Here is an 18,972-nt window from a genome sequence, read left to right as displayed (position 1 = left end):
GGGCTAGGAACACAGGAGCCAAATTTAAAGACCAAGAAGCTGGGGCTGCCCACCCCCTCCTCTGACAGACCAGGCCTTGGGGAGGAGACGCGGCATCTGGCTTGAGCCTCTGACTTCTGCCGTCAGGGGGGCACAGAAGTGTGAACACGAGCTGAGAAGCCTCGGGGGGAGGAGACCACACCAGCACGCGCAGGCCCTGCGGTCAGGGTGCAAAGGAGGTCCGGGGAGCCCCGCCGCACGGCCGGCCGTGAGGGCCAAGTGGCCAATCTCTCCGTGGACACAGCACGTCCTCCGCCCGTGTAGCCCGTCACCAAACACCCCGGCTCCGTCCGTAAGGGTCCTCCCTTCACCGATGAGGGGCGGCCTCGGTCACCGTTTGCAGTGTGGTAGCCTCCCAGTTTCCAGGGGCTTACTTTACTGCCCTCGGTTTTATGGTCTTCATCTGTGAAATGGGCTGAACCCAGGTCCTACGTCACGGTTTCTCGGGACAGGGCTGCTACGCACACGCTCGGGGTGCTCACACCTGCTGTATTTTCCAGGAGTGAAGCGGATGCAAAGATCCAGTCCAGACCCCAACCTTCAACTTGAAGACATGGCCGCTCCGTCTACACGGCCCTGCGTGTGAGCTCCTCCGACTCCAGGCCCTGGGGACCCCCACCTGCTCTCAGCACCGCCCCAAAGCCGCATGCTGACAAGTCAGCCTCTGAAGATGAGCATGGTCTACAAACAGGCCGTTTGGAAGGGTAAATTCAAAGGTGACCCTTTAGCTTTCCAAAGGGTGGATGGGGGTCTGAAGAAGCCGTGCCTGTCATGTGTGTAAACGGCGACGCTGACGGCAGCCCCGTGCAGTCCCTGGCCCGAAGCCTCCATCTCCGGAGCGCTGTCCTGAGCTGGATCAGACCTGGTCACGTTGCCTTGGAAACGCGTCTTCAGAAGCCAGCCCGGTTCACCGCCGAGGGCGTTTCCTCCCCATCTCCCCTCGTGGTGACGCTGGGGCCCCCACCTCGGCCCAGGCCTGTGTGCCGTGTGGTCAGGCCCAGCCTCCCGGGCGCCCCTTCCTGTGCTCACAAAGGCCCCCAAAGCACCATCACTTGCACCCGGGGCTTTGGTGTCCCGGGTACCGGACGTCTCCCTGCGGAGAAGGCCCTTGTTTCCTCAGCTTCATCGGAGGAACATTATTCCCATTTTGGCCTTAATCCTTCCTGGCTTACTTGTCACAGCTGCAGGCCCACAGGCCCAGCATCTCTCCTTCCCTGGTTTAACCCTCACGGGGATCTTGCAGGGGGTGCTACCACTGAGCCCGTGTTGGGTATGGGGAAGCAGAGTCAGTGGGTTCATCAGGGACTCGGCGCCAGAAGCTTCCTAGGTTCTCCCACTTTTGGGGGCCTGGCGCCCCCGCCACCTGCAGGGTGTCCGTCTCCAGGTCGAGCCCCGGGCTCGGCAGCCCCGAGGCTGTGCCGGGCCCTGTGGGGGAGGTGACTCTGGGGGCAGCAGGCTCCTGATGGCCGGCCTGCCCTGCCCCCGTGCCCACGGGGCGGCCGCCAGGACTCCCCTCCTGCTCCCTGCTGCCTGGGACCTCGCCCTCTGAGCCTGCACCAACAGCCGCCTCCCTGGCCCACTTCTCTGGGTCTTGTCCCCCTGCCCGGGACCCCCAGTGCGGTGGGAAGGCTGTCCCTGTAGTTGAGCTGGCTTGGCCTCCTCCGTCACGGAGATTGCCCAGGGCAATCACGAGGGTCACCGGCAGTGGGTGCGCTGTCAGCATGGCAGCCTGTGACCGCGTGCACTTCTCCCGCGAAGGCCTCGTGGGGCCGCCTGCCTCCTCTGGGGGAAGGGCTGATGGCCCCTTCTCACCCCCAGGAGGACTGGTGTTGAGAGCTCTGCACAGCAGCCCCTAGTGTGGGGCCTCGGTGCAGAACCGACGACATGCCGCATGGCCGGGGTGGCCGGGGTGTGGGGCTCAGGTAGAGGGCTCCCCCCAGGTTGGCCCCCGGCCGCCCTCCAGCGACAGCAAGCTGGCTCAGCTGCGGTCTGCTCCTCAGTCCTTCAGAGGCTCGGCCTCTGCCGAGGGGCACGTTCCGTACTGCACCCTGGGGGCGAGGGCGCCCCCCAGCAGGTTCCCAGTTGGCTCCTGGGGTCTGCTTGGACCTTGGCACGGCCGCCCTCGTGGCCTCTGCACCGTCAGCCTGTGGTCCTGGGGGCCGGCTGTCTGATGCCGGGAGCAGTACTGACAGAGGGCCGGGAGGCCCAGGCACCACACGCGCGTCTCCCGGCGACCTTGACGGGTCAGCAGGTCGGGGGGTCAGGTCCTGAGGTTCAGCTGCTCCACAGCCCATGAGGACACGGGGCCAGTGTCCACGCACCGCTGACAAGACCACCCAGCCCAGGGAGGTGGCCCCGTGAGACAGGGCCATGGTTCCAGAGCCAAAGAGACGAGCTGCGTCGCTTGCCATCGTGGGTGAGAAGGTGTCAAAGGCCACAGGGACTCGCTTCTGCCTGTCTCCACGTCTTGGCGCCCCGTGTGGGGGACGACGACCATGGCGGACTGGGAGGCCCCTCTGTGCGCGGGTCAGGGTCAGGGTCAGGTCAGGGTCAGGGTCAGGGTGCGGCTTGGGCCAGGCCCAGTGGTGTCCTCGTGGCCTCATCGGCCTCTCTCCGTGGGGTTTGTTCTCCGCTCCGAGTCAGGAAGAGCAGCTGGTGACCCCCGTTCAAACAAAGTCAGTTAATGAGAGGGAGACTTGAGTCCAGGGGCCGGCCCAGGGTACGCAGGTGTCTGGGTTGCATGGTGGTGGATGGGGGTCGCTGCCATCACCGGGGGTCGCCCCACATTAGGGAGGCCGCAGGAGGTCAGGGGATGGCAGGTCAGCTCTCTGGGGTAGGGACTCACCCAGAGACTACTACCAGGCTCCCTCTCACACCTGCCGTCACACACGGGAACTGAGAGACACAATTTTCTATGGAAAACACAATACACTCACCTCCCATTTGGAGGTGAGATACATCAAGTTATAACTTGAAGGTCCTGAAATATGGAAACATCACAATGTGACGAAGACTCTCAAGACGCGTCTCCCGGGGGGAACTTGCCAGATAGACACTCCTTGCTGGCATGCTGACCCCAATACAGAATCTCATTAGAAATCTGGACTTTTGGATAAATTTCCTTTTCTAAAAGGGACACGTTCTCTAAAAAATCAGCTCTGCAGTAATATAACCACAGTTATTTATCCACAGAGAACTTCCCCGGCGGCTCAGTCTGTAAAGAATCCACCTGCAATGCAGGTGACCCGGGTTCGATCCCTGGGTGGGGAAGATCCCTGGAGAAGCAAATGGCACCCCGCTCCAGTATCCTTGCCTGGGGGATCCCCTGGACAGAGGAGCCTGGAGGCTGCAGTCCACGGGGTCACAGCGTCAGAGATGACGGAGCGCCTGAGCCGCAACACACAGGATAGGCGCTCCCCAGGTGCTGGCTGTGGGTGCAGCAGGGCGGCAGTCTGAGACCCGAGGGTGAGCCGTCTTCCCAGGAAACTGCAGACCTGGGACTCAGGATACTCTGGGAGTGTCATGCGGCCTGAGCCCCGGGCCCTCCGCCTGCGGGGCCGGAGCACAGCTGAGCTCCCGGACTTCGGCTTCCTCCCGTCCCGTGGTCTCAGCTGCATCTGTCAGCCCATGAGGCACCCGTGTCTCCTGCCCTGGGACCCGCACGTCTGGGAGCGAGGCCTCTGCCCACTAAGGTCACCGGGGGCGACCCCAGGCCTCTCCTCCAGCTGCCCACCGAAGCTCTTCAGTGAACACGTGGTCTCTGGGCTGCTCTGGGGCGAACGTCTGTGTCCCCCACATTCGCTGGAATCCTGGCCCCCAAGGTGACGAGGTCAGAGGTGGGGCCCTTGCACCGGGATCAGGACCCTCACGAGACCCCAGAGCTCCCTGCCCCCTCCCCATGGAGGACACACCAGAGGCTGCCATCTGAGAGCCGGGACGCGCGCTCCCACCGAGCCCCACGTCTGCGGCCTCGTCTCAGCCCCTGCCTCCAGACTGAGGGACTCCAGCGCCTGCTAAGCCACCCGTCTGTGCTGGCCTCCACGCCCAGGCTCTGCCCAGGGTCATCTGAAGCCCGTCCCCAGAAGGAGCGACCGGCCAGCGAGACGGTACTGATCAGGGAACGCCCCGGAGGGCAGGGGCCACGGCCGTCAGGACCCGTCCACACGGCGCAAAGGGCTGAGCTATGAACGGGTGCCTCTTATAAAACCTGGACAGCAATTATGCATCAAGTACCGTGGGCTCCAGGACGGGCATTCCTATGGGGAGGCTTCTGTGCTGGGCGGGCAGCTGACCCTTCCCACGAGAAGCAGCACGGGGTGGGGGGATATTTATTCACCCAGACGCTGCTGCTCGGAAAGCCTCGCATACAGTCAGCACTCAACTGCACGCATTCAGTTGGCGCTCACCTGTGCGCATTCCCAGGGCAAACCCCACAGCTGCTCAGTGGGGCCAGCGTTCTGTGTAGAGTGGGGACAACCCTCCCTTAGGGAGGCCTCAAGCGGAGGCTGGACGTCGGGGTGCCCTCCCCTCGCCGCCTCGCCAGTGTGCTGGGCTGTTGGGGACCCTCTCCCACCAACCCCACCTTTCCCAGGCTCCCTGAGTGGGCAGGCTGCAGGCTGGGCAGTTGCCCCACACCCCGTCTCTCCCAGCCACTAACCTGGTGGGCAGGTCGCAGGCTGGGCAGTTGGGGACCCTCCCCCCCAACCCCACCTATCCCAGGTGCTCCCCTGGTGGGCGGGGCACAGGCTGGGCAGTTGCCCCACCCCGTCTCTCCCAGTCGCTCCCCGGAGGGCAGGCTCTGGCTGGGCAGTCTGGGACTGCCCCCCAGCCTCTCCCGGCCACTCCATGTGGCAGGGCCCGGGCCTTACCAGGACCATGTGGCCGGTGGAGATGTCCATGTTGGGCTGCACGGGCTCCTCTGACCAGGACGAAGTGCTGCTCCGCGCGGAGGGGCTTGGCATGGGCCCGTCACTGAACTGGGAGGACACACTGCTGACGCGGGATGTGTGCGTGGCCTCGGGGCGCTCTGTCGTGCGCACGGCCATGCGCTGACGGCACAGCTCCTGCAAGACAGCGGGCGGGTCAGAGCATGCCACCTGCATCCTGGGCCGGGGGGTGGGGGGTGGGGGGACAGGGCTTACCCGTGAACATGCACACGCTACAGGTATGTACACAGACACACTACAGAGAGACAGGCATACTGACACAGACACGGACACACACAGACACAGAGACGCACACACAGACACACAGACAGACAGGCAGAGGCTCTAGAGGGGCCACCCAGGACCCGGTGTGGACAGAGTCCAGGCGCCGCCCCCCTCCTCAGAATGTGGGCTCTGGTGGGGGGCGAGGGTGACCCTGTGAGCTGAAATACAGACACTTGTAGCACCGTCACGGTATTTACAGGAAAAAACACTCTTTTTGGTTCTTGTTCCCAAAGCATCACTCACAGGGTGAAGCGCCCGCGGGACAGAATCGGCAGAAGCGCACGTGGGGGAACGTGCAGGGTGGACGGGACGGGCCTGCCGGGCACCACAGGCGCAGGCCTGGGCCTGCCGGACACACTCCCTGGGCCCGGCAGAGCCCGGCTCGGTCACCGTGGAGCCTCAGGGCCCCGGCACAGGGGTGTGTGACCAGCCTGGCGGGGGCGGCCCGGCTGTGCCCGCGGCTGCCAGACTCAGGGCTCGGTGGTCACCCGGCCCCTAGGAGACCCAGCCAGATGCTCCCCCCTTCTGACCCACAGAAGTGCCTTTGAGGGGATCCCATCAGCCAGGCTACGGTGACTCCCAGCCCTGCCCGGCAAACACTGTCAGCAGAGCCGTCCAGCAAAAGGACGTGAAGAGAAAGTTTACAAGAGGATCTGGGCCCGCACTGAAGACTGCTCGGGGCAAAGGGGCAGTGTGGAGACCCCAGGGCCCTCCCCTTCACTGGTGCGCGCTGGGGCGGCACCCCGCACGTCCGGCTGTGGGCAAGGAGGTCCCCGCGCCATCCTCTCGCCCGGCTGCCCGTCTCTGGGACTGAAGCTCGTCCTGAGCCACTGAGGGCTCGCTCTCCCCAGGGATGCTGTGCTGACCCTTCCTGGGGTCCGAGGATGGCTCGGGGTGCTATGAGGGGGGCTGCCTGGCCGAGAGCCCCCAGCCCTATCAGAGCATCTGCGGGGAGTGGGCTGGGCCCTGCAGAAGCCGGCGGAAGGGACGAGCGGGAAGGAAGGGCGGTGGTGAGGGGCAGGGGCCCTGCCGCTCTCCCCCGGGTTCAGAAATTACCCACGGCTCCCAGACAACAAATCTGCTCAAAACTCCCCCTCGTCTTTTCATGGAATCTTAGAAGTAACGAGGAGCCCGGGCACGGCGGGTGGGCTCAGTCAGGTCCACAGGCTACCTGTGGGCCGCCGGCCAGGCCCCTCTGTCCACGGGAGTCTCCAGGCACGCATACCGGAGGGGGTTGCCACGCCCTCCTCCAGGGTGTCTTCCCGAGTCGGGGACTGAACCCGCACCTGCTGCGTCTCCTGCACTGTGGGCGGGTTCTTTACCACTGCGCCACCAGGGAAGCCCGCACGGCAGGCGACTGCCGATACTGAGGAAGATGACTCCGGGAGCCAAGTCCACGTCCCACTGGTTCCCACCGAGGCAGGGCGAAGGCTTTTCTGATTTTGAGAAGAGCACACCAAGAACTTTCTGCAGCAGCTTCTGAGGTTTCTCATCATTCACCCAGAAGAACAGAAAACGTCCTCCAAGAACAGCTCCTTGGGGGAAGAGGATCTGAGAAGCTGGCGGTTCACCCCCCGAACAGTAGGACATCAGGGCAGCTGCTGTCTGCCCTGGAGGCGCCGGCATGAAGGGCGACGGCCACTCCGGGTTCCATCCCTCCTCGTCCCTGTGGAGAGGGCGCTCCCTGGAAGGGCCCCTGCCTGGCCAGACTCCCTGAGGGACCTCGGGCGAGGCATTCAGGCCCCCGGTCCAAGTGCTTTCACCCTGGGACGGAAGGAACAGGACAGCAGAGAAGATTGAAGGGTTCCAGTGTGTGACATGCCAGCATGGCCCCGGCCACGAGGTCCCATCACAGACCAGCGGTCAGTGCAGGCAGTCGGGTCACTGTGAGCGCAGGAGTGGAGGGCATCCCGTCAGTGTGGGTGCAGGAGTGGAGGGCGTCCCGTCACCAGTGCAGGAGTGGAGGGCGTCCCATCAGTGTGGGTGCAGGAGTGGAGGGCGTCCCGTCACTGTGGGTGCAGGAGTGGAGGGCGTCCCGTCACTGACAGTGCAGGAGTGGAGGGCGTCCCGTCACCAGTGCAGGAGTGAAGGGCATCCCATCAGTGTGGGTGCAGGAGTGGAGGGTGTCCCGTCAGTGTGGGTGCAGGAGTGGAGGGCGTCCCATCACCAGTGCAGGAGTGGAGGCGTCCCATTACTCTGGGTACAGGAGTGGAGGGTGTCCCATCACCAGGGCAGGAGTGGAGGGCGTCCCATCAGTGTGGGTGCAGGAGTGGAGGGCGTCCCATCAGTGTGGGTGCAGGAGTGGAGGGCGTCCCATCAGTGTGGGTGCAGGAGTGGAGGGCGTCCCATCAGTGTGGGTGCAGGAGTGGAGGGCGTCCCATCAGTGTGGGTGCAGGAGTGGAGGGCGTCCCGTCACCAGGGCAGGAGTGGAGGGCGTCCTGTCACTGACAGTGCAGGAGTGGAGGGCGTCCTGTCACTGACAGTGCAGGAGTGGAGGGCGTCCCGTCACCAGGGCAGGAGTGGAGGGCGTCCCATCAGTGTGGGTGCAGGAGTGGAGGGCGTCCCGTCACCAGGGCAGGAGTGGAGGGCGTCCCGTCAGTATGGGTGCAGGAGTGGAGGGCGTCCCGTCAGTATGGGTGCAGGAGTGGAGGGCGTCCCGTCACCAGGGCAGGAGTGGAGGGCGTCCCGTCAGTGTGGGTGCAGGAGTGGAGGGCGTCCCGTCACCAGTGCAGGAGTGAAGGGCATCCCATCAGTGTGGGTGCAGGAGTGGAGGGCGTCCCATCAGTGTGGGTGCAGGAGTGGAGGGTGTCCCATCACCAGGGCAGGAGTGGAGGGCGTCCTGTCACTGACAGTGCAGGAGTGGAGGGCGTCCCATCAGTGTGGGTGCAGGAGTGGAGGGCGTCCCATCAGTGTGGGTGCAGGAGTGGAGGGCGTCCCGTCACCAGGGCAGGAGTGGAGGGCGTCCCGTCAGTGTGGGTGCAGGAGTGGAGGGCGTCCCGTCACCAGGGCAGGAGTGGAGGGCGTCCCGTCAGTGTGGGTGCAGGAGTGGAGGGCGTCCCGTCAGTGTGGGTGCAGGAGTGGAGGGCGTCCCGTCACTGTGGGTGCAGGAGTGGGGGGCGTCCCGTCACTGTGGGTGCAGGAGTGGGGGGCGTCCCGTCAGTGTGGGTGCAGGAGTGGAGGGCGTCCCGTCACTGACAGTGCAGGAGTGGAGGGCGTCCCGTCAGTGTGGGTGCAGGAGTGGAGGGCGTCCCGTCACTGTGGGTGCAGGAGTGGAGGGCGTCCCGTCACTGACAGTGCAGGAGTGGAGGGCGTCCCATCAATGTGGGTGCAGGAGTGGAGGGCGTCCCGTCACCAGTGCAGGAGTGGAGGGCGTCCCGTCACTGACAGTGCAGGAGTGGAGGGCGTCCCGTCACCAGTGCAGGAGTGGAGGGGGTCCTGTCACTGACCTGGGCAGGAGTGGGTGTTGGTACAATGAAGACAGAACAGTTCTCTAAACCAGATCAGCTCTTGGTGGCCTGGCGAGTCAGACACTTCTCAGGGAAGCAGGAATTTTAGAAGTAGGGGTGCCCCGGATCACCCCATGGCCTCCTTATGAGTCACTGGTGATTAGGACCGACTTGGAGAGCCGGCCACGCCCACACAGGTGCCTGCGGCCCCCCGGGACTGGCCCTGCATCTCAGGCCCAGCACTTGCCAGGCTGCTACTGAGAGTAGATTCTCCTTGTGGGTCTTTGTGTTTTAAATAAAAGCTACAGCAAAGATCCAAGAAAAGCCATCACCCCACATCCAAGAGCACCAACACTGACCACAGGGGCCCTAGGCTGGAGAGAAGGCCCCTCGCCTGCACAGAGGGGGGCTCCAGGCCGCACAGGCCCACTGCTGGGGGACCCACCTGGGGTCAGGCCTCTTTCACCTGCAAATAAAAGTGGGTGCACCCGCTAAGGGGGGACGCTTGACCTCAAAGTGACCACAGACCAGCTTCTATGTAATAAATGAGGAGGCAGGAGGACCTGAGAAGTGGAGCCAGGGAAGGGTCAGGCAGAGATGAGATGCCCGGGGGCCGGAGCCACTGCTCCTGGGGCCCTGGGAGGGCCTGGCTTGGCGCCAATAGACAGGTTGGGGGGAGGTGAAACGCCCAGGGCCCAGCAGCTGCCTCGCCCCAGCTCCCGCAAGTCACCAGAGGAGGCACGTTCCGAGGGTTCCAAGCAGACACTGGGCCCCGCCTCTGCAAAGCCGCCCCTCCAGACAGCAGGCCAGGCCGCCCTGGCTGAGCACCAACCCCCTGGAGCCCAGGGCCCTGAACCTGCTGCTCTAGGGGCTGTGATGGCAACAGCAGCATCCCCCACGCTGAGTCTCTCCTGGCTCCGGGAAGCGTCCATCCACTTGCATTTGGAGTTGTGGTGCTGATGCTGAGTCCCAGGGGCAGCAGTCGCTGGCTGTGTGACCTTGAGCAAACCGGTGAGCCTCTCTGCGCCCCCACCTCCTCCTCTGAAATGGGGACACGGGCAAAGCTCCCTGGAGGCCCGCGTGGGAGACTGGACTCAGGTGGAACGTTCGGGAACAGGCCTGAGCTCCTGGGTGACCATCAGCGTCATCACGAACCTTCCCAGCAAGCTACCCACCCGACACTGGACGCCGGGAACCCTGGGAGGGCGGTGCAGCCAGGCCCCCATGTTCTGGCTGGCAGGCTGGTGGAGCTGAGCAGCGACAAGGGGCCTTGAGGGGTCAGGACAGGAGCCCCACGGGCAGACGAAGGCAGATGTGGAGGCCAGGAGGCAGGCAGCGAGGGCGAGAGGGCAGGAGGCCCATGTGGCTGGAAGAGCTCCCCAGGAGGGGGCCTGCAGGTGGGGGAGCAGGGGGCCAGGACTGCCGCGTCACCCCTGGGGAGAGCAATGCTGGGCTCCCATCACACACCCTCGCTTGGCCCCCGTTGGGGGACCTGGGTCTGGAAGCAAGAAGTGGGGAGGTCTCTGCACCCGGCGTGGCTGGGGCAGTGAGGGTCAGGGCCGAGCTCCCTGGGTCCCCCCAACCTGCAGCTTGGCTCCCCTGGGGGTCTGCCTGCTGCAGTCCTCAAGGCTGGGGTCCCAGCCTCGCCCTGTGGACCCGAGACATGGGGACGAGCTGGGTCCGGCTCAGATTAGCAGGCCGTGGTGCCGTCAGAGGCTGTGGGGCCGGAGCCGTGCTTGCTGCAGGACGACAGAGCTGAGTGCCACGCACACGCCAGGCCTGCAAGCAGGCAAGTCCCACCGCCGCTGCTGCGGCTCCTGACCTGACCCAAGAGGGCCAGACAGGTCCATCCACAGAAAAGGGGGGGCTCACCCCAAAGTGGTTCAGTCTGACAATGACCACACCCCCTGCAGGGGACACGCGGGTCCCAGTGTCCGAGGAAGGGGCCCGAGTGAACCTTCGGTCCTGGCTCCTTCCACCCGGTGCCAGGCAGAATCCCGCACAGTCACTGTTGCCACCTCCCTGACCGGCGACCACGTCACCCCCCGCGCTGTCGCAGGATGCTCCGGGTGAACCCAGAGAGGCAGTCACAGAAAGATGCGGAAATCCCTGGGGATCATCATGCAGCCTTTACGTAACGTAAGTTAGTCCTTTACGTTGATTATAGCTTGGAAGTTAATAACAGGAACTCTATATTTTGTTCATGCTCTGAGCTATTGCTTGAAAATTAAACATTTCTAAGGAAAAATGAACTTTTTAGAACATTACTACCTGCCTTAGTAATGGTCTGGCCAGGAGACTAACTGGGTGGCGTTTCATCGCCCAGGTGTATGGTTCTGCGGGAAGGTGCCAGTCTGTGCTCTGTGGGTCTTGCAGCAAGGCCGCCTGGTGTGGTGGGTTCACCAGGCTGCCTGCCCCCGACAGACGGGGAGCCTGCAGACGGAGCCTCATTCTTCATTTAAAAGGACCACGTCTCCCTAAAAAGGCATCCGCAGTCCACATGGCAACAGTGAAGGCATGAACCCGCTGACCCCTCAGGCCACAACAGAGCGCACCAGCTGGGCTTAACCACTGGTTTTAAATGTACGTGAGCTCCCATTACATGGAGCTGCGACCAGGCAAGCGCGCGTCCCCGAGTTCACTGCCTGCGTTTACGACCAGGAAGGGCCACGCGGCATCACCCAGGACACTCGCACCATCGAGTGACCAACCCTGCAGTCGCCGAGACTAATCTCCTGTAGGTAACAGCCTGTGACGGGGGTTAGCGTGCAGAGCTATGAGCTACGGTCAGCCGGGGAAGGTGCCCCACTTGAGCGAACGGTAACTGACCACCCTGAACGAACCCCACAGCCGGCTCTGAAAGAAACCCAGAGACAAGACCACTCACGTTCGGGACTTTTCCTCATTCGTAACTCTGGCAGCCAGCAGACGGGGCAGAGTCCACACAGAGCGCTGAGTCCCTGGCTGAGGTCATGGAAACCCCAAGATGAAAACTGTGGGACGCAGCCCATCAAGGTACGAACTACCGCGTGTGAGTGTTTATCAGTCACTCGGTCGTGTCCAACTCTCTGTGACCCCATGGACTGTAGCCCGCCCGGCTCCTCTGCCCATGGCATTTCCCAGGCAGGAATACTGCAGTGGGTTCCGTTTTCTTCTCGGGGGATCTTCCCGACTCAGGGAACTCGCATCTCCTGCACTGGTGTTCTTCACCACTGAGCCACAGGGAAGCCCGCAGACTTGTAGCAAATCACAGTCCTTTGCAGATGTGGCCACGTCCTGAGCACAGACGAGGGTCTGGCAAATAGCCTTTGCTCGGCTGACGGCACCTTCCAGCCCCTCCACCGAACAAGAGATCTTTAAGAAGTTTAAGATCCAGACTAACTCTCTTTTGATTAAAAATGGACTCTGTTCATGATCTAGGACATGCTACTCTCATAAGAATGATCCTGAGCATTTAGCACGATGCCCTTGAGTGGATAAAGGCAATTACCATCCTCAGGGTCCCGATTCACGTGACTCAACAACCAAGAGGCAATCCATTATGAAGAGAAAGATGGGCAGATTCAGCCACAGGCGCCTCTTGGTCGCAGACCTACACACGGGGTCTACCAGCCGTCCACGGGCTCCCTCCATCGGCTCTGGGCTCGGGGTGCCCCTTGTCCATTCCTGCAGAGGGGGCACCCGCATAGAGCTGGAGCCCCCAGGACTGCACCCTCAGACGGGGGGCTCCCTTCCCCCCGAGCGCTCTCTGTGGCTGTGACCAGAGCCCCGGCTCAGTGGACACTCCCATTAGGAGTCTGGCTGGATCTGTTTCTCCTCACAGTGCCTGCGCTCTAGCTGGAGAAAAGACGGTGCGTGTGAAGGAAAAGATGCACTTTTCCGACAGCGAAGAGGAAACCGCCTGTTTGGAGCCAAGCTGCTGTAGTTTCCAGGACGCTGTCTCTGGGGAGCGGACGCTTCTCTGCACGGCTGTGTGTCTTCGGTTTCCAGACCCTCGCAGATCTGGGGACAGTCACGGAGAGGCCAGATGCAGTGTCCCGAGCTCCTTGGGGTGGGCAGTGGCACACACAGTCACGCGGAGATGGGGCTGTTTGGCCGGCGAGTCCGCAGCAGCACCACCAGCGTCAATGGGGCCTCTCCTCTTGGGAAGGAGGGGCCCCTGAGCCATCGGCACCTCAGGAGCCAGCCCAGGGAGAAGAAGGACCCAGCAGGGCAGAGAGCTCGGCCCGAGACAGACCCCATCCTTGGGTCAAGGGGGTTGCGGGACAGAGCTCGGCTGGAGACAGACCCCATCCACGCCAGGCATTTCGGGTTGAGGGTGTCCAGGCAATGACTCCCACCCAGAAACCTCGGGCCTGAGTCAGCTCAGCCGCTCAGCAGCTGTGAGGCTTTGGACAAGCGACCTCTGTCTGGACGTCAGCCTCCTGGCCTGTGGAGGTGGGGATGGTAGTAGGAGGGCTGCACAGGGCCGCAGGGGGCATTCCAAGAGCGAAGGGGTAAAGAGTTAACACAGGGCTGGGGCGTGAGGCGAGTGTGCAGCCGCCGTCCACGCCTTCCTTCTGCCGGACACGGGCGCCACGACCAGCTTCCTGGATCACACATGGGTGTGCGGGAGGGTGTCAGGACGCCCGGTCAGGTCCTGCTCCCAGGACACCGCAACTGAAAGGCGGGGTTCCACACGCACTGTGCCCCTGCTGGGGAGGGCACGGGCCATGTGGAACCCAGTTTGCCAACCAACCACTGTCTGCAGCGGGAAGGATCTCTCCCCTCCCTTCCTGGGGAAACCAGAGTTCAGCAGTTTCTAAAGAGAAAAGAACAACATTTTCAGTCCCCCTAAATCAAGTACTCCATCACAGCATCATCAAACACGTGACACACGTGTCCCAACACTTTAAAGCATCCGAACGCGTCCTCGTTGGTCAAGAGAGGCGGGATGGGGGCATGAACTTCCCATCGAGCCAACGCAGGTCCCCCCTCTTGGCGCCATGCAAGGCGCCCCTCAGTCCATCCAGCCCTGCTGGCCACCTGAGTGGGCAGGTCCAGAGAAGAGTCAGCACAGCATCCGCTGAAGCTCTGAAGCCTCCCACTCCAGGGGTCCTCAGGGTGCGGGAGTGTGGGGGCATGGGGGTGCGGGGGTGCAGGGATTCAGGCTCAGAAGCACACAGAATGTCCGGATCGTTGTCTGTGAAGCCCCCTGCTTCCCTGTGACCTATGGCCGCAGCCCTGGGATGCGTTTGCAGAGCGTCCAGCGTCCTTGCACTGTAGCACCATCTGCAAAGTGAGCTGAACAGGACTCTGGCGGCAGAAGGCCACCCTCACACGGAACCGTGTCCTCTCTGGGATCTTATCTGATGGGGAACCTGGGCCGAGTGGGGCTTGCTCTGAGAGAAAAGGCCTGCCATCCCCAGATTCTGCCCCAGGAAAGACAGGACTCCCCGGGCTTGAGAACAGCCCCTTTGTACCTTTCACGGGGCAGCGGGAACAAAGCAGCGGACGCCGAGTGTGCACACAAAGGCGCCGCGTTTGTGGGGCTACTTGGGATCGTAATTAGTGTAGCAGGGCAGAGCTGAGGAGGGATGCACAAAGCTGGGAGAAAGCGAAAGGGGTTCATTAGGTGCCCGGTGGGGGGGGGATGGGTGGGGGAGCAATTACTCTCCGGGAGGATGAAAACGCTGAAAAGGAGCGGCTGCCCTGGGAGGGCCTCAGCCCAGCTCGGAAGGCACTGCGGACCCCACAGCACGGTGAGAACAAGGGGCACAGGGGACCCCAGAGTGGTGTTCGGGGGGGTCACGTGCAAGAGGCCATGGAGACGCGACGACAGGGAGGGCGCCACGAACACGCTCGGAGGTGGCGTGACCACAAGCCCCACGGCACACGGCCCACAGGCAGCAGGGGAGCCCTGGGTCGGGCCCTCAGGGTGAGGCCCACGCAGGTCTTCTCTTCCCGCTTACTTTGCTCATTCGTAGTTGGCTGATCAGGCTTCACTTTTCCAATAAAAACCCACACAACGTATGTCTAACACACATCAACTTCTACATTCAAAATGAACAAACGAGTGAGATGTCTGACCTGGACACTCCGGGTCCAGGAATGTCCCACCAAGAAAGAGCACAGGAAGCAAAGTGAAGCCTCGCCTGGAGCCAGGCTGTCCCCCAGCAGCTGTGATGCGTGAAGAGTGTGGCCTGGGAGGGGCAGCCTCGAGGCCGGGGGTGGCCGTGAGCACAGACTCACATAAGTGAGGGCGGGGTTTGACGGGAGCCCTCTCACTGAAAGTAGCTCATCTGCTCAGCGTCGCCCGGGGATGTGGACACAGGCGTGTGCTCCGTGCACAGCAGGAGGGCTCTCCCCAGGGTCCTCGTAAGGGATCGGGTGCCCCGGCTGTTTCCGGGTAGGAAGCAGAGGACCCCGGGGAGGTTAGAGCCTCAGCAGGTTCACTGGGCGGGGTCCCCAATCCAGGCCGCCTCCTACTTCCTGGACAAGAGCTGGGGCTCAGCCTGTCTCTCCAGCCCTGGCGTGTGTCACGGGGTCCCCACCACTCATCCTGGACCCTCTTCACTGCATCCACCAGCTGCTCATGATGCCCAGATCACGTTTACCTTCCCTTGGCAGAAGAGCATGCTCACACGTTCACACACCATGTGCCCTCATGTGTGCACACATGCAGACACAGCACACACACCGTGTACACACTCATGCACACATGCATGCACACACGAATGTGCACACACAGGAGTGCACGCATGTACACACACGCACACACGCACACACACACATGCACACACGCACACACCGTGTACACACTCGTGCAGACATGCATGCACACACGAATGTGCACACATAGGAGCGCACGCATGTACACACATGCACACGTGTACACACACGCACACACGAATGCACACACATGCACACACACTCCGTGCACATGCCCATGCTCACAATCCACGCATGCCCATGCAGAGGAGAAGCGCGTCTCCGAGTGAATCCTGAGCTGGCCCGAGCGTCTCCACAAGGCGGTGCTCATTCTGACCTTTAACCCGTGCCCCACCAGCACCCCAACACCCTGAGAACATCTGTGGCTGCAGACCCGGGCTCCTCTGGCCAGACTGCAGCCGCCTTAAGTGCCGGCTCCCGTGGCATCAGTCACTGTCCAGGACAGCCCCCGGTCGGCTGTGTTTATGGAGCAATACTGAGTCACGGCTCCCATTTTGTAAATGCTTTCTCTAAATGAAAGGTAAAGACACAGACACATCTCAGCCGACAGAGGCGAGAAGGGCGCCCCGCTCGTCTCTCCGCCTGGAGCGGCCTACAGTCAGAGACGCGCGGCCGGGACAGTGGCCCTGTCTGCTGGCCAGCTCCTGCCACGTGGGCGGTCCTTGCCTGCCAAACTGAAGGCGGCGTCACTTCCTGCTCTCTGTCCCCCTCGGTGTCCAGCACAGATCAGCGAGGCTCTCCGGATGCCTGCTCATCAGTGGGAACCGCCTGCAGCCAGCAGCCCCTAGGGCCCAGGCCCTCCACACCAGGCAGTGGCCGAGACACTCGGGGCAGGGCCGCCCCCATGAGAGGCCGTGGGGGGCGGGGCTGCCTGGGCTGGACTCAGATCCTCGGGTGGGGCTGGTGAGCCGCAGGTGACAGCTCAAGACCGTTCTCATTTTCCATAGGTCTACGGTGCAGGAGATGAAATCACAAAATTATGGCTGGTCTGCTGCTTAAAGGGCCCAGAAGACACGTTACTGAGTTCCTCCCTGGTGTATCTGACTTGTCCACCGTCCACAGGGCCCTGCCCCAGGAATGAGTGTCCTCTCAGACCTGGGACACACTCCACCTGCTCTGTTTCCAGTCGCCATCAGGGTGAAATCGGGGAAGAGCCGCGACAAGGAAAACACAGGAAGGAAGCACGTAACGCCATGGAGCATCTTCTTTCTCTCCTAACCCACAGTTACCATGGTTTCCGCTATGATCTCTGATGCTTCGACTGAAAGCTGGAATTCATGGAGATGCAGGAGAGAGTGTGTCTGACCCATAACCCTGGCAAGACCCAGAAACCCTCACAGGAGGGTTCCAGTCCAGCTAGAAGGCCCCCAGTGGGGCCACCATCGTTAAGACAAATAAAACAGTAAACACACACCCTGAACTTCCTGGAGTCCTGCAGCTGACAGCTCACTGGGTCCTCAATGTCAGAGACACCTCATCGCTCACGTTCACCTCGGCCTCTGCGAGCAAAGGTGGTCTGGGGTGGCCCCACCTGAGTGCACGGGTGTTTCAGGTTCATATTTCATATTTGGACAATAAAAAACAGCCAAGTCAAGTGGAAACAAACTGCCCACCTCTTCAGGGAACTCTGGTCCTGACGTGGATGGGGACAAGCAGTCGTTTCCTACCAGAAACTTTCGCACCTTCCTAATTTTCTCCTTGCTCAGCAGATACTGAATCCCCATGGTCTGTCACCACCGCCGTCATGTCCGTCCACATGTGGAGCTCAACATGCACCCGGCGCTGTGTGCTGGGCACTGCTCTGGACACTGGAGGTCAAGGGTGATGTCTTTGCGAAAGTCCTAAACACACCTCCGACCAGCTCGTGTCACAATGATGCCTGAGACCCGCCTGCCGATCAGGATTTACTGGCAGAGAGGTCCCTGCTGGGGCCGAGCGTCCTTCCACGGATCCTCACCTTCTTTTCAGAGGACACGCTGGGGAAGGAACAAGCCGAGCTCTGGTCTGGCTCAGCCTGGGGCCAAAGCCCCTCCGGAAGTGAAGGGCCTTCCAAGGTACCAGGAAGGGTCCTCAGAGGGGGCCGTGCTGGGTGGGCAGGGGGTGTGTGGTCCGATTGGGGGACAGATGGGATGCTCGGGGCGGGGTAGAGCTGGGGGACGCCTTTCAGAGTGAGCGCCGCAGCCCGCACAAAGGTTCCAGGACAGAGGAGCGCGAGGGAGGGTCCAAGGCCAAAATGGAGCCAGGCAGGGGCACAAAAGGCCTGCAGGCTCCCCATCCCGCCCGCAGCCTCATTAAGGCAGAGGGCAGGGCCGCGTGGACAGGCAGCTGCCTTCGCCTCAGAGACAAACTCACAGCATCCTTCGGGGACCCAGTTAGGCCGCCAAAGCTGCTGTGAATGGCTACGTGGCCCCCCAACGCTGACGAGCGGGGTGATGGGGGCACGTCACCATCAGTCCGTTTGGTCTTGGTTCTCCCAGCTGTGAGATGAGGGTGCTGACCTCTGAGGCCAGCAGGAACATCTCAGGCTGTCAGCGCCAGGAAGGCACAGGTGCCCAGCTTCCACAGCAGGTCCGAGCGGGCCACGGCCCTGGAGGAAAGCCCCAGGAAGGGCGGCCCACGGCTCAGGAGGGGCCGCTGGGAGAGGGCCCGAGAGCAAGCAGATGCGTGGGGCCCTGCTGGCCTGGGCATGCGGCCGTGAGTCGCAGGGTGCTGGAGCCAGCGTGAGGTCTGCGCACCCCAGACCTGCCCCAGGGATCTGTCTCTGGAAGCGGGGGGCCACAAGGATGGGGGGATCAGAGTTAAAACGCACCACTTCACAGCTATCATCGAGGAAACACAGGGCCTGAAGCCAGAGAAGAAAGTTCGAAAGCAAACAACAGGAGAACTGAGATTTTTTTTCCCCTTGGTTTTCCCCTTCACGTTTCAATGTCAAATTCTGCGGTCGCTGAACTGAGTACTTCCCTTCTCCTCGGATGTGGGAGAGGAAGGGGAAGCCGGGGTGGGGATGACTGGGGGCAGGTAAACCAGCTGAAACCGCCCTCCCAGCTGACAGCTGCTGCACAAACAACGCTTTCCTCCCACCCATGACCACTGTGGACTCTACTTAAAGAGCACGGTGTTCAGGACTATGAAGGATGTAATCTAAAGAACATTCCTTTCACTGGTTATTCTTCTGCTTCACTGTCTATAAAACATGAAAATGATAAAATGCTTGCGTATAAAAGAAATCCAAAAATTTTAACTTCAGAGGATATACATCTAGTTCCATATTGACACTAACGCCCTGGGCAGTGTTAATAACCCCAGCGTCTGTCACATAGACTCTTCTAGCTTATTTGCGATGAAACATCACAAACCTGTGCTTCCTATCCATAACCCTCACACACCGTACACAATCGAGCGTCTTAAAGCATCTGGCCTTCCTTGCTGATACAATCATTTGTGAGTCTTCCTTTTTTCGTTCTCCAAATAGTGACAGACACATGCAAACACACACCCAGACACCTAACTTTGCCGGTTGCATTATTTTTTATATTAAAGAACCTTGAAACAATACTTCCTCACGA

General features: G+C 61.8%; 1 protein-coding gene across 6 annotated transcripts in view; it reads right to left on the bottom strand.

Annotated features, from left to right (window-relative positions):
- Window positions 1-18,972, bottom strand: part of PTPRN2 (protein tyrosine phosphatase receptor type N2) — a 606,878-nt gene that overhangs the window by 84,505 nt on the left and 503,401 nt on the right. For all 6 annotated transcript variants that reach the window (XM_070478762.1, XM_070478639.1, XM_070478844.1 and 3 more), the window contains one exon: window positions 4,908-5,102. In XM_070478762.1, coding sequence (XP_070334863.1) covers window positions 4,908-5,102 — 195 coding nt within the window. The remainder of the gene's footprint in view (window positions 1-4,907; window positions 5,103-18,972) is intronic.

Source organism: Odocoileus virginianus, chromosome 1 (genome assembly GCF_023699985.2).
Source record: "Odocoileus virginianus isolate 20LAN1187 ecotype Illinois chromosome 1, Ovbor_1.2, whole genome shotgun sequence".
Lineage (NCBI taxonomy): Eukaryota > Metazoa > Chordata > Mammalia > Artiodactyla > Cervidae > Odocoileus > Odocoileus virginianus.
The sequence above is the reverse complement of the archived record's forward strand: the minus strand, read 5'-3'. Positions and strand labels throughout refer to the sequence as shown.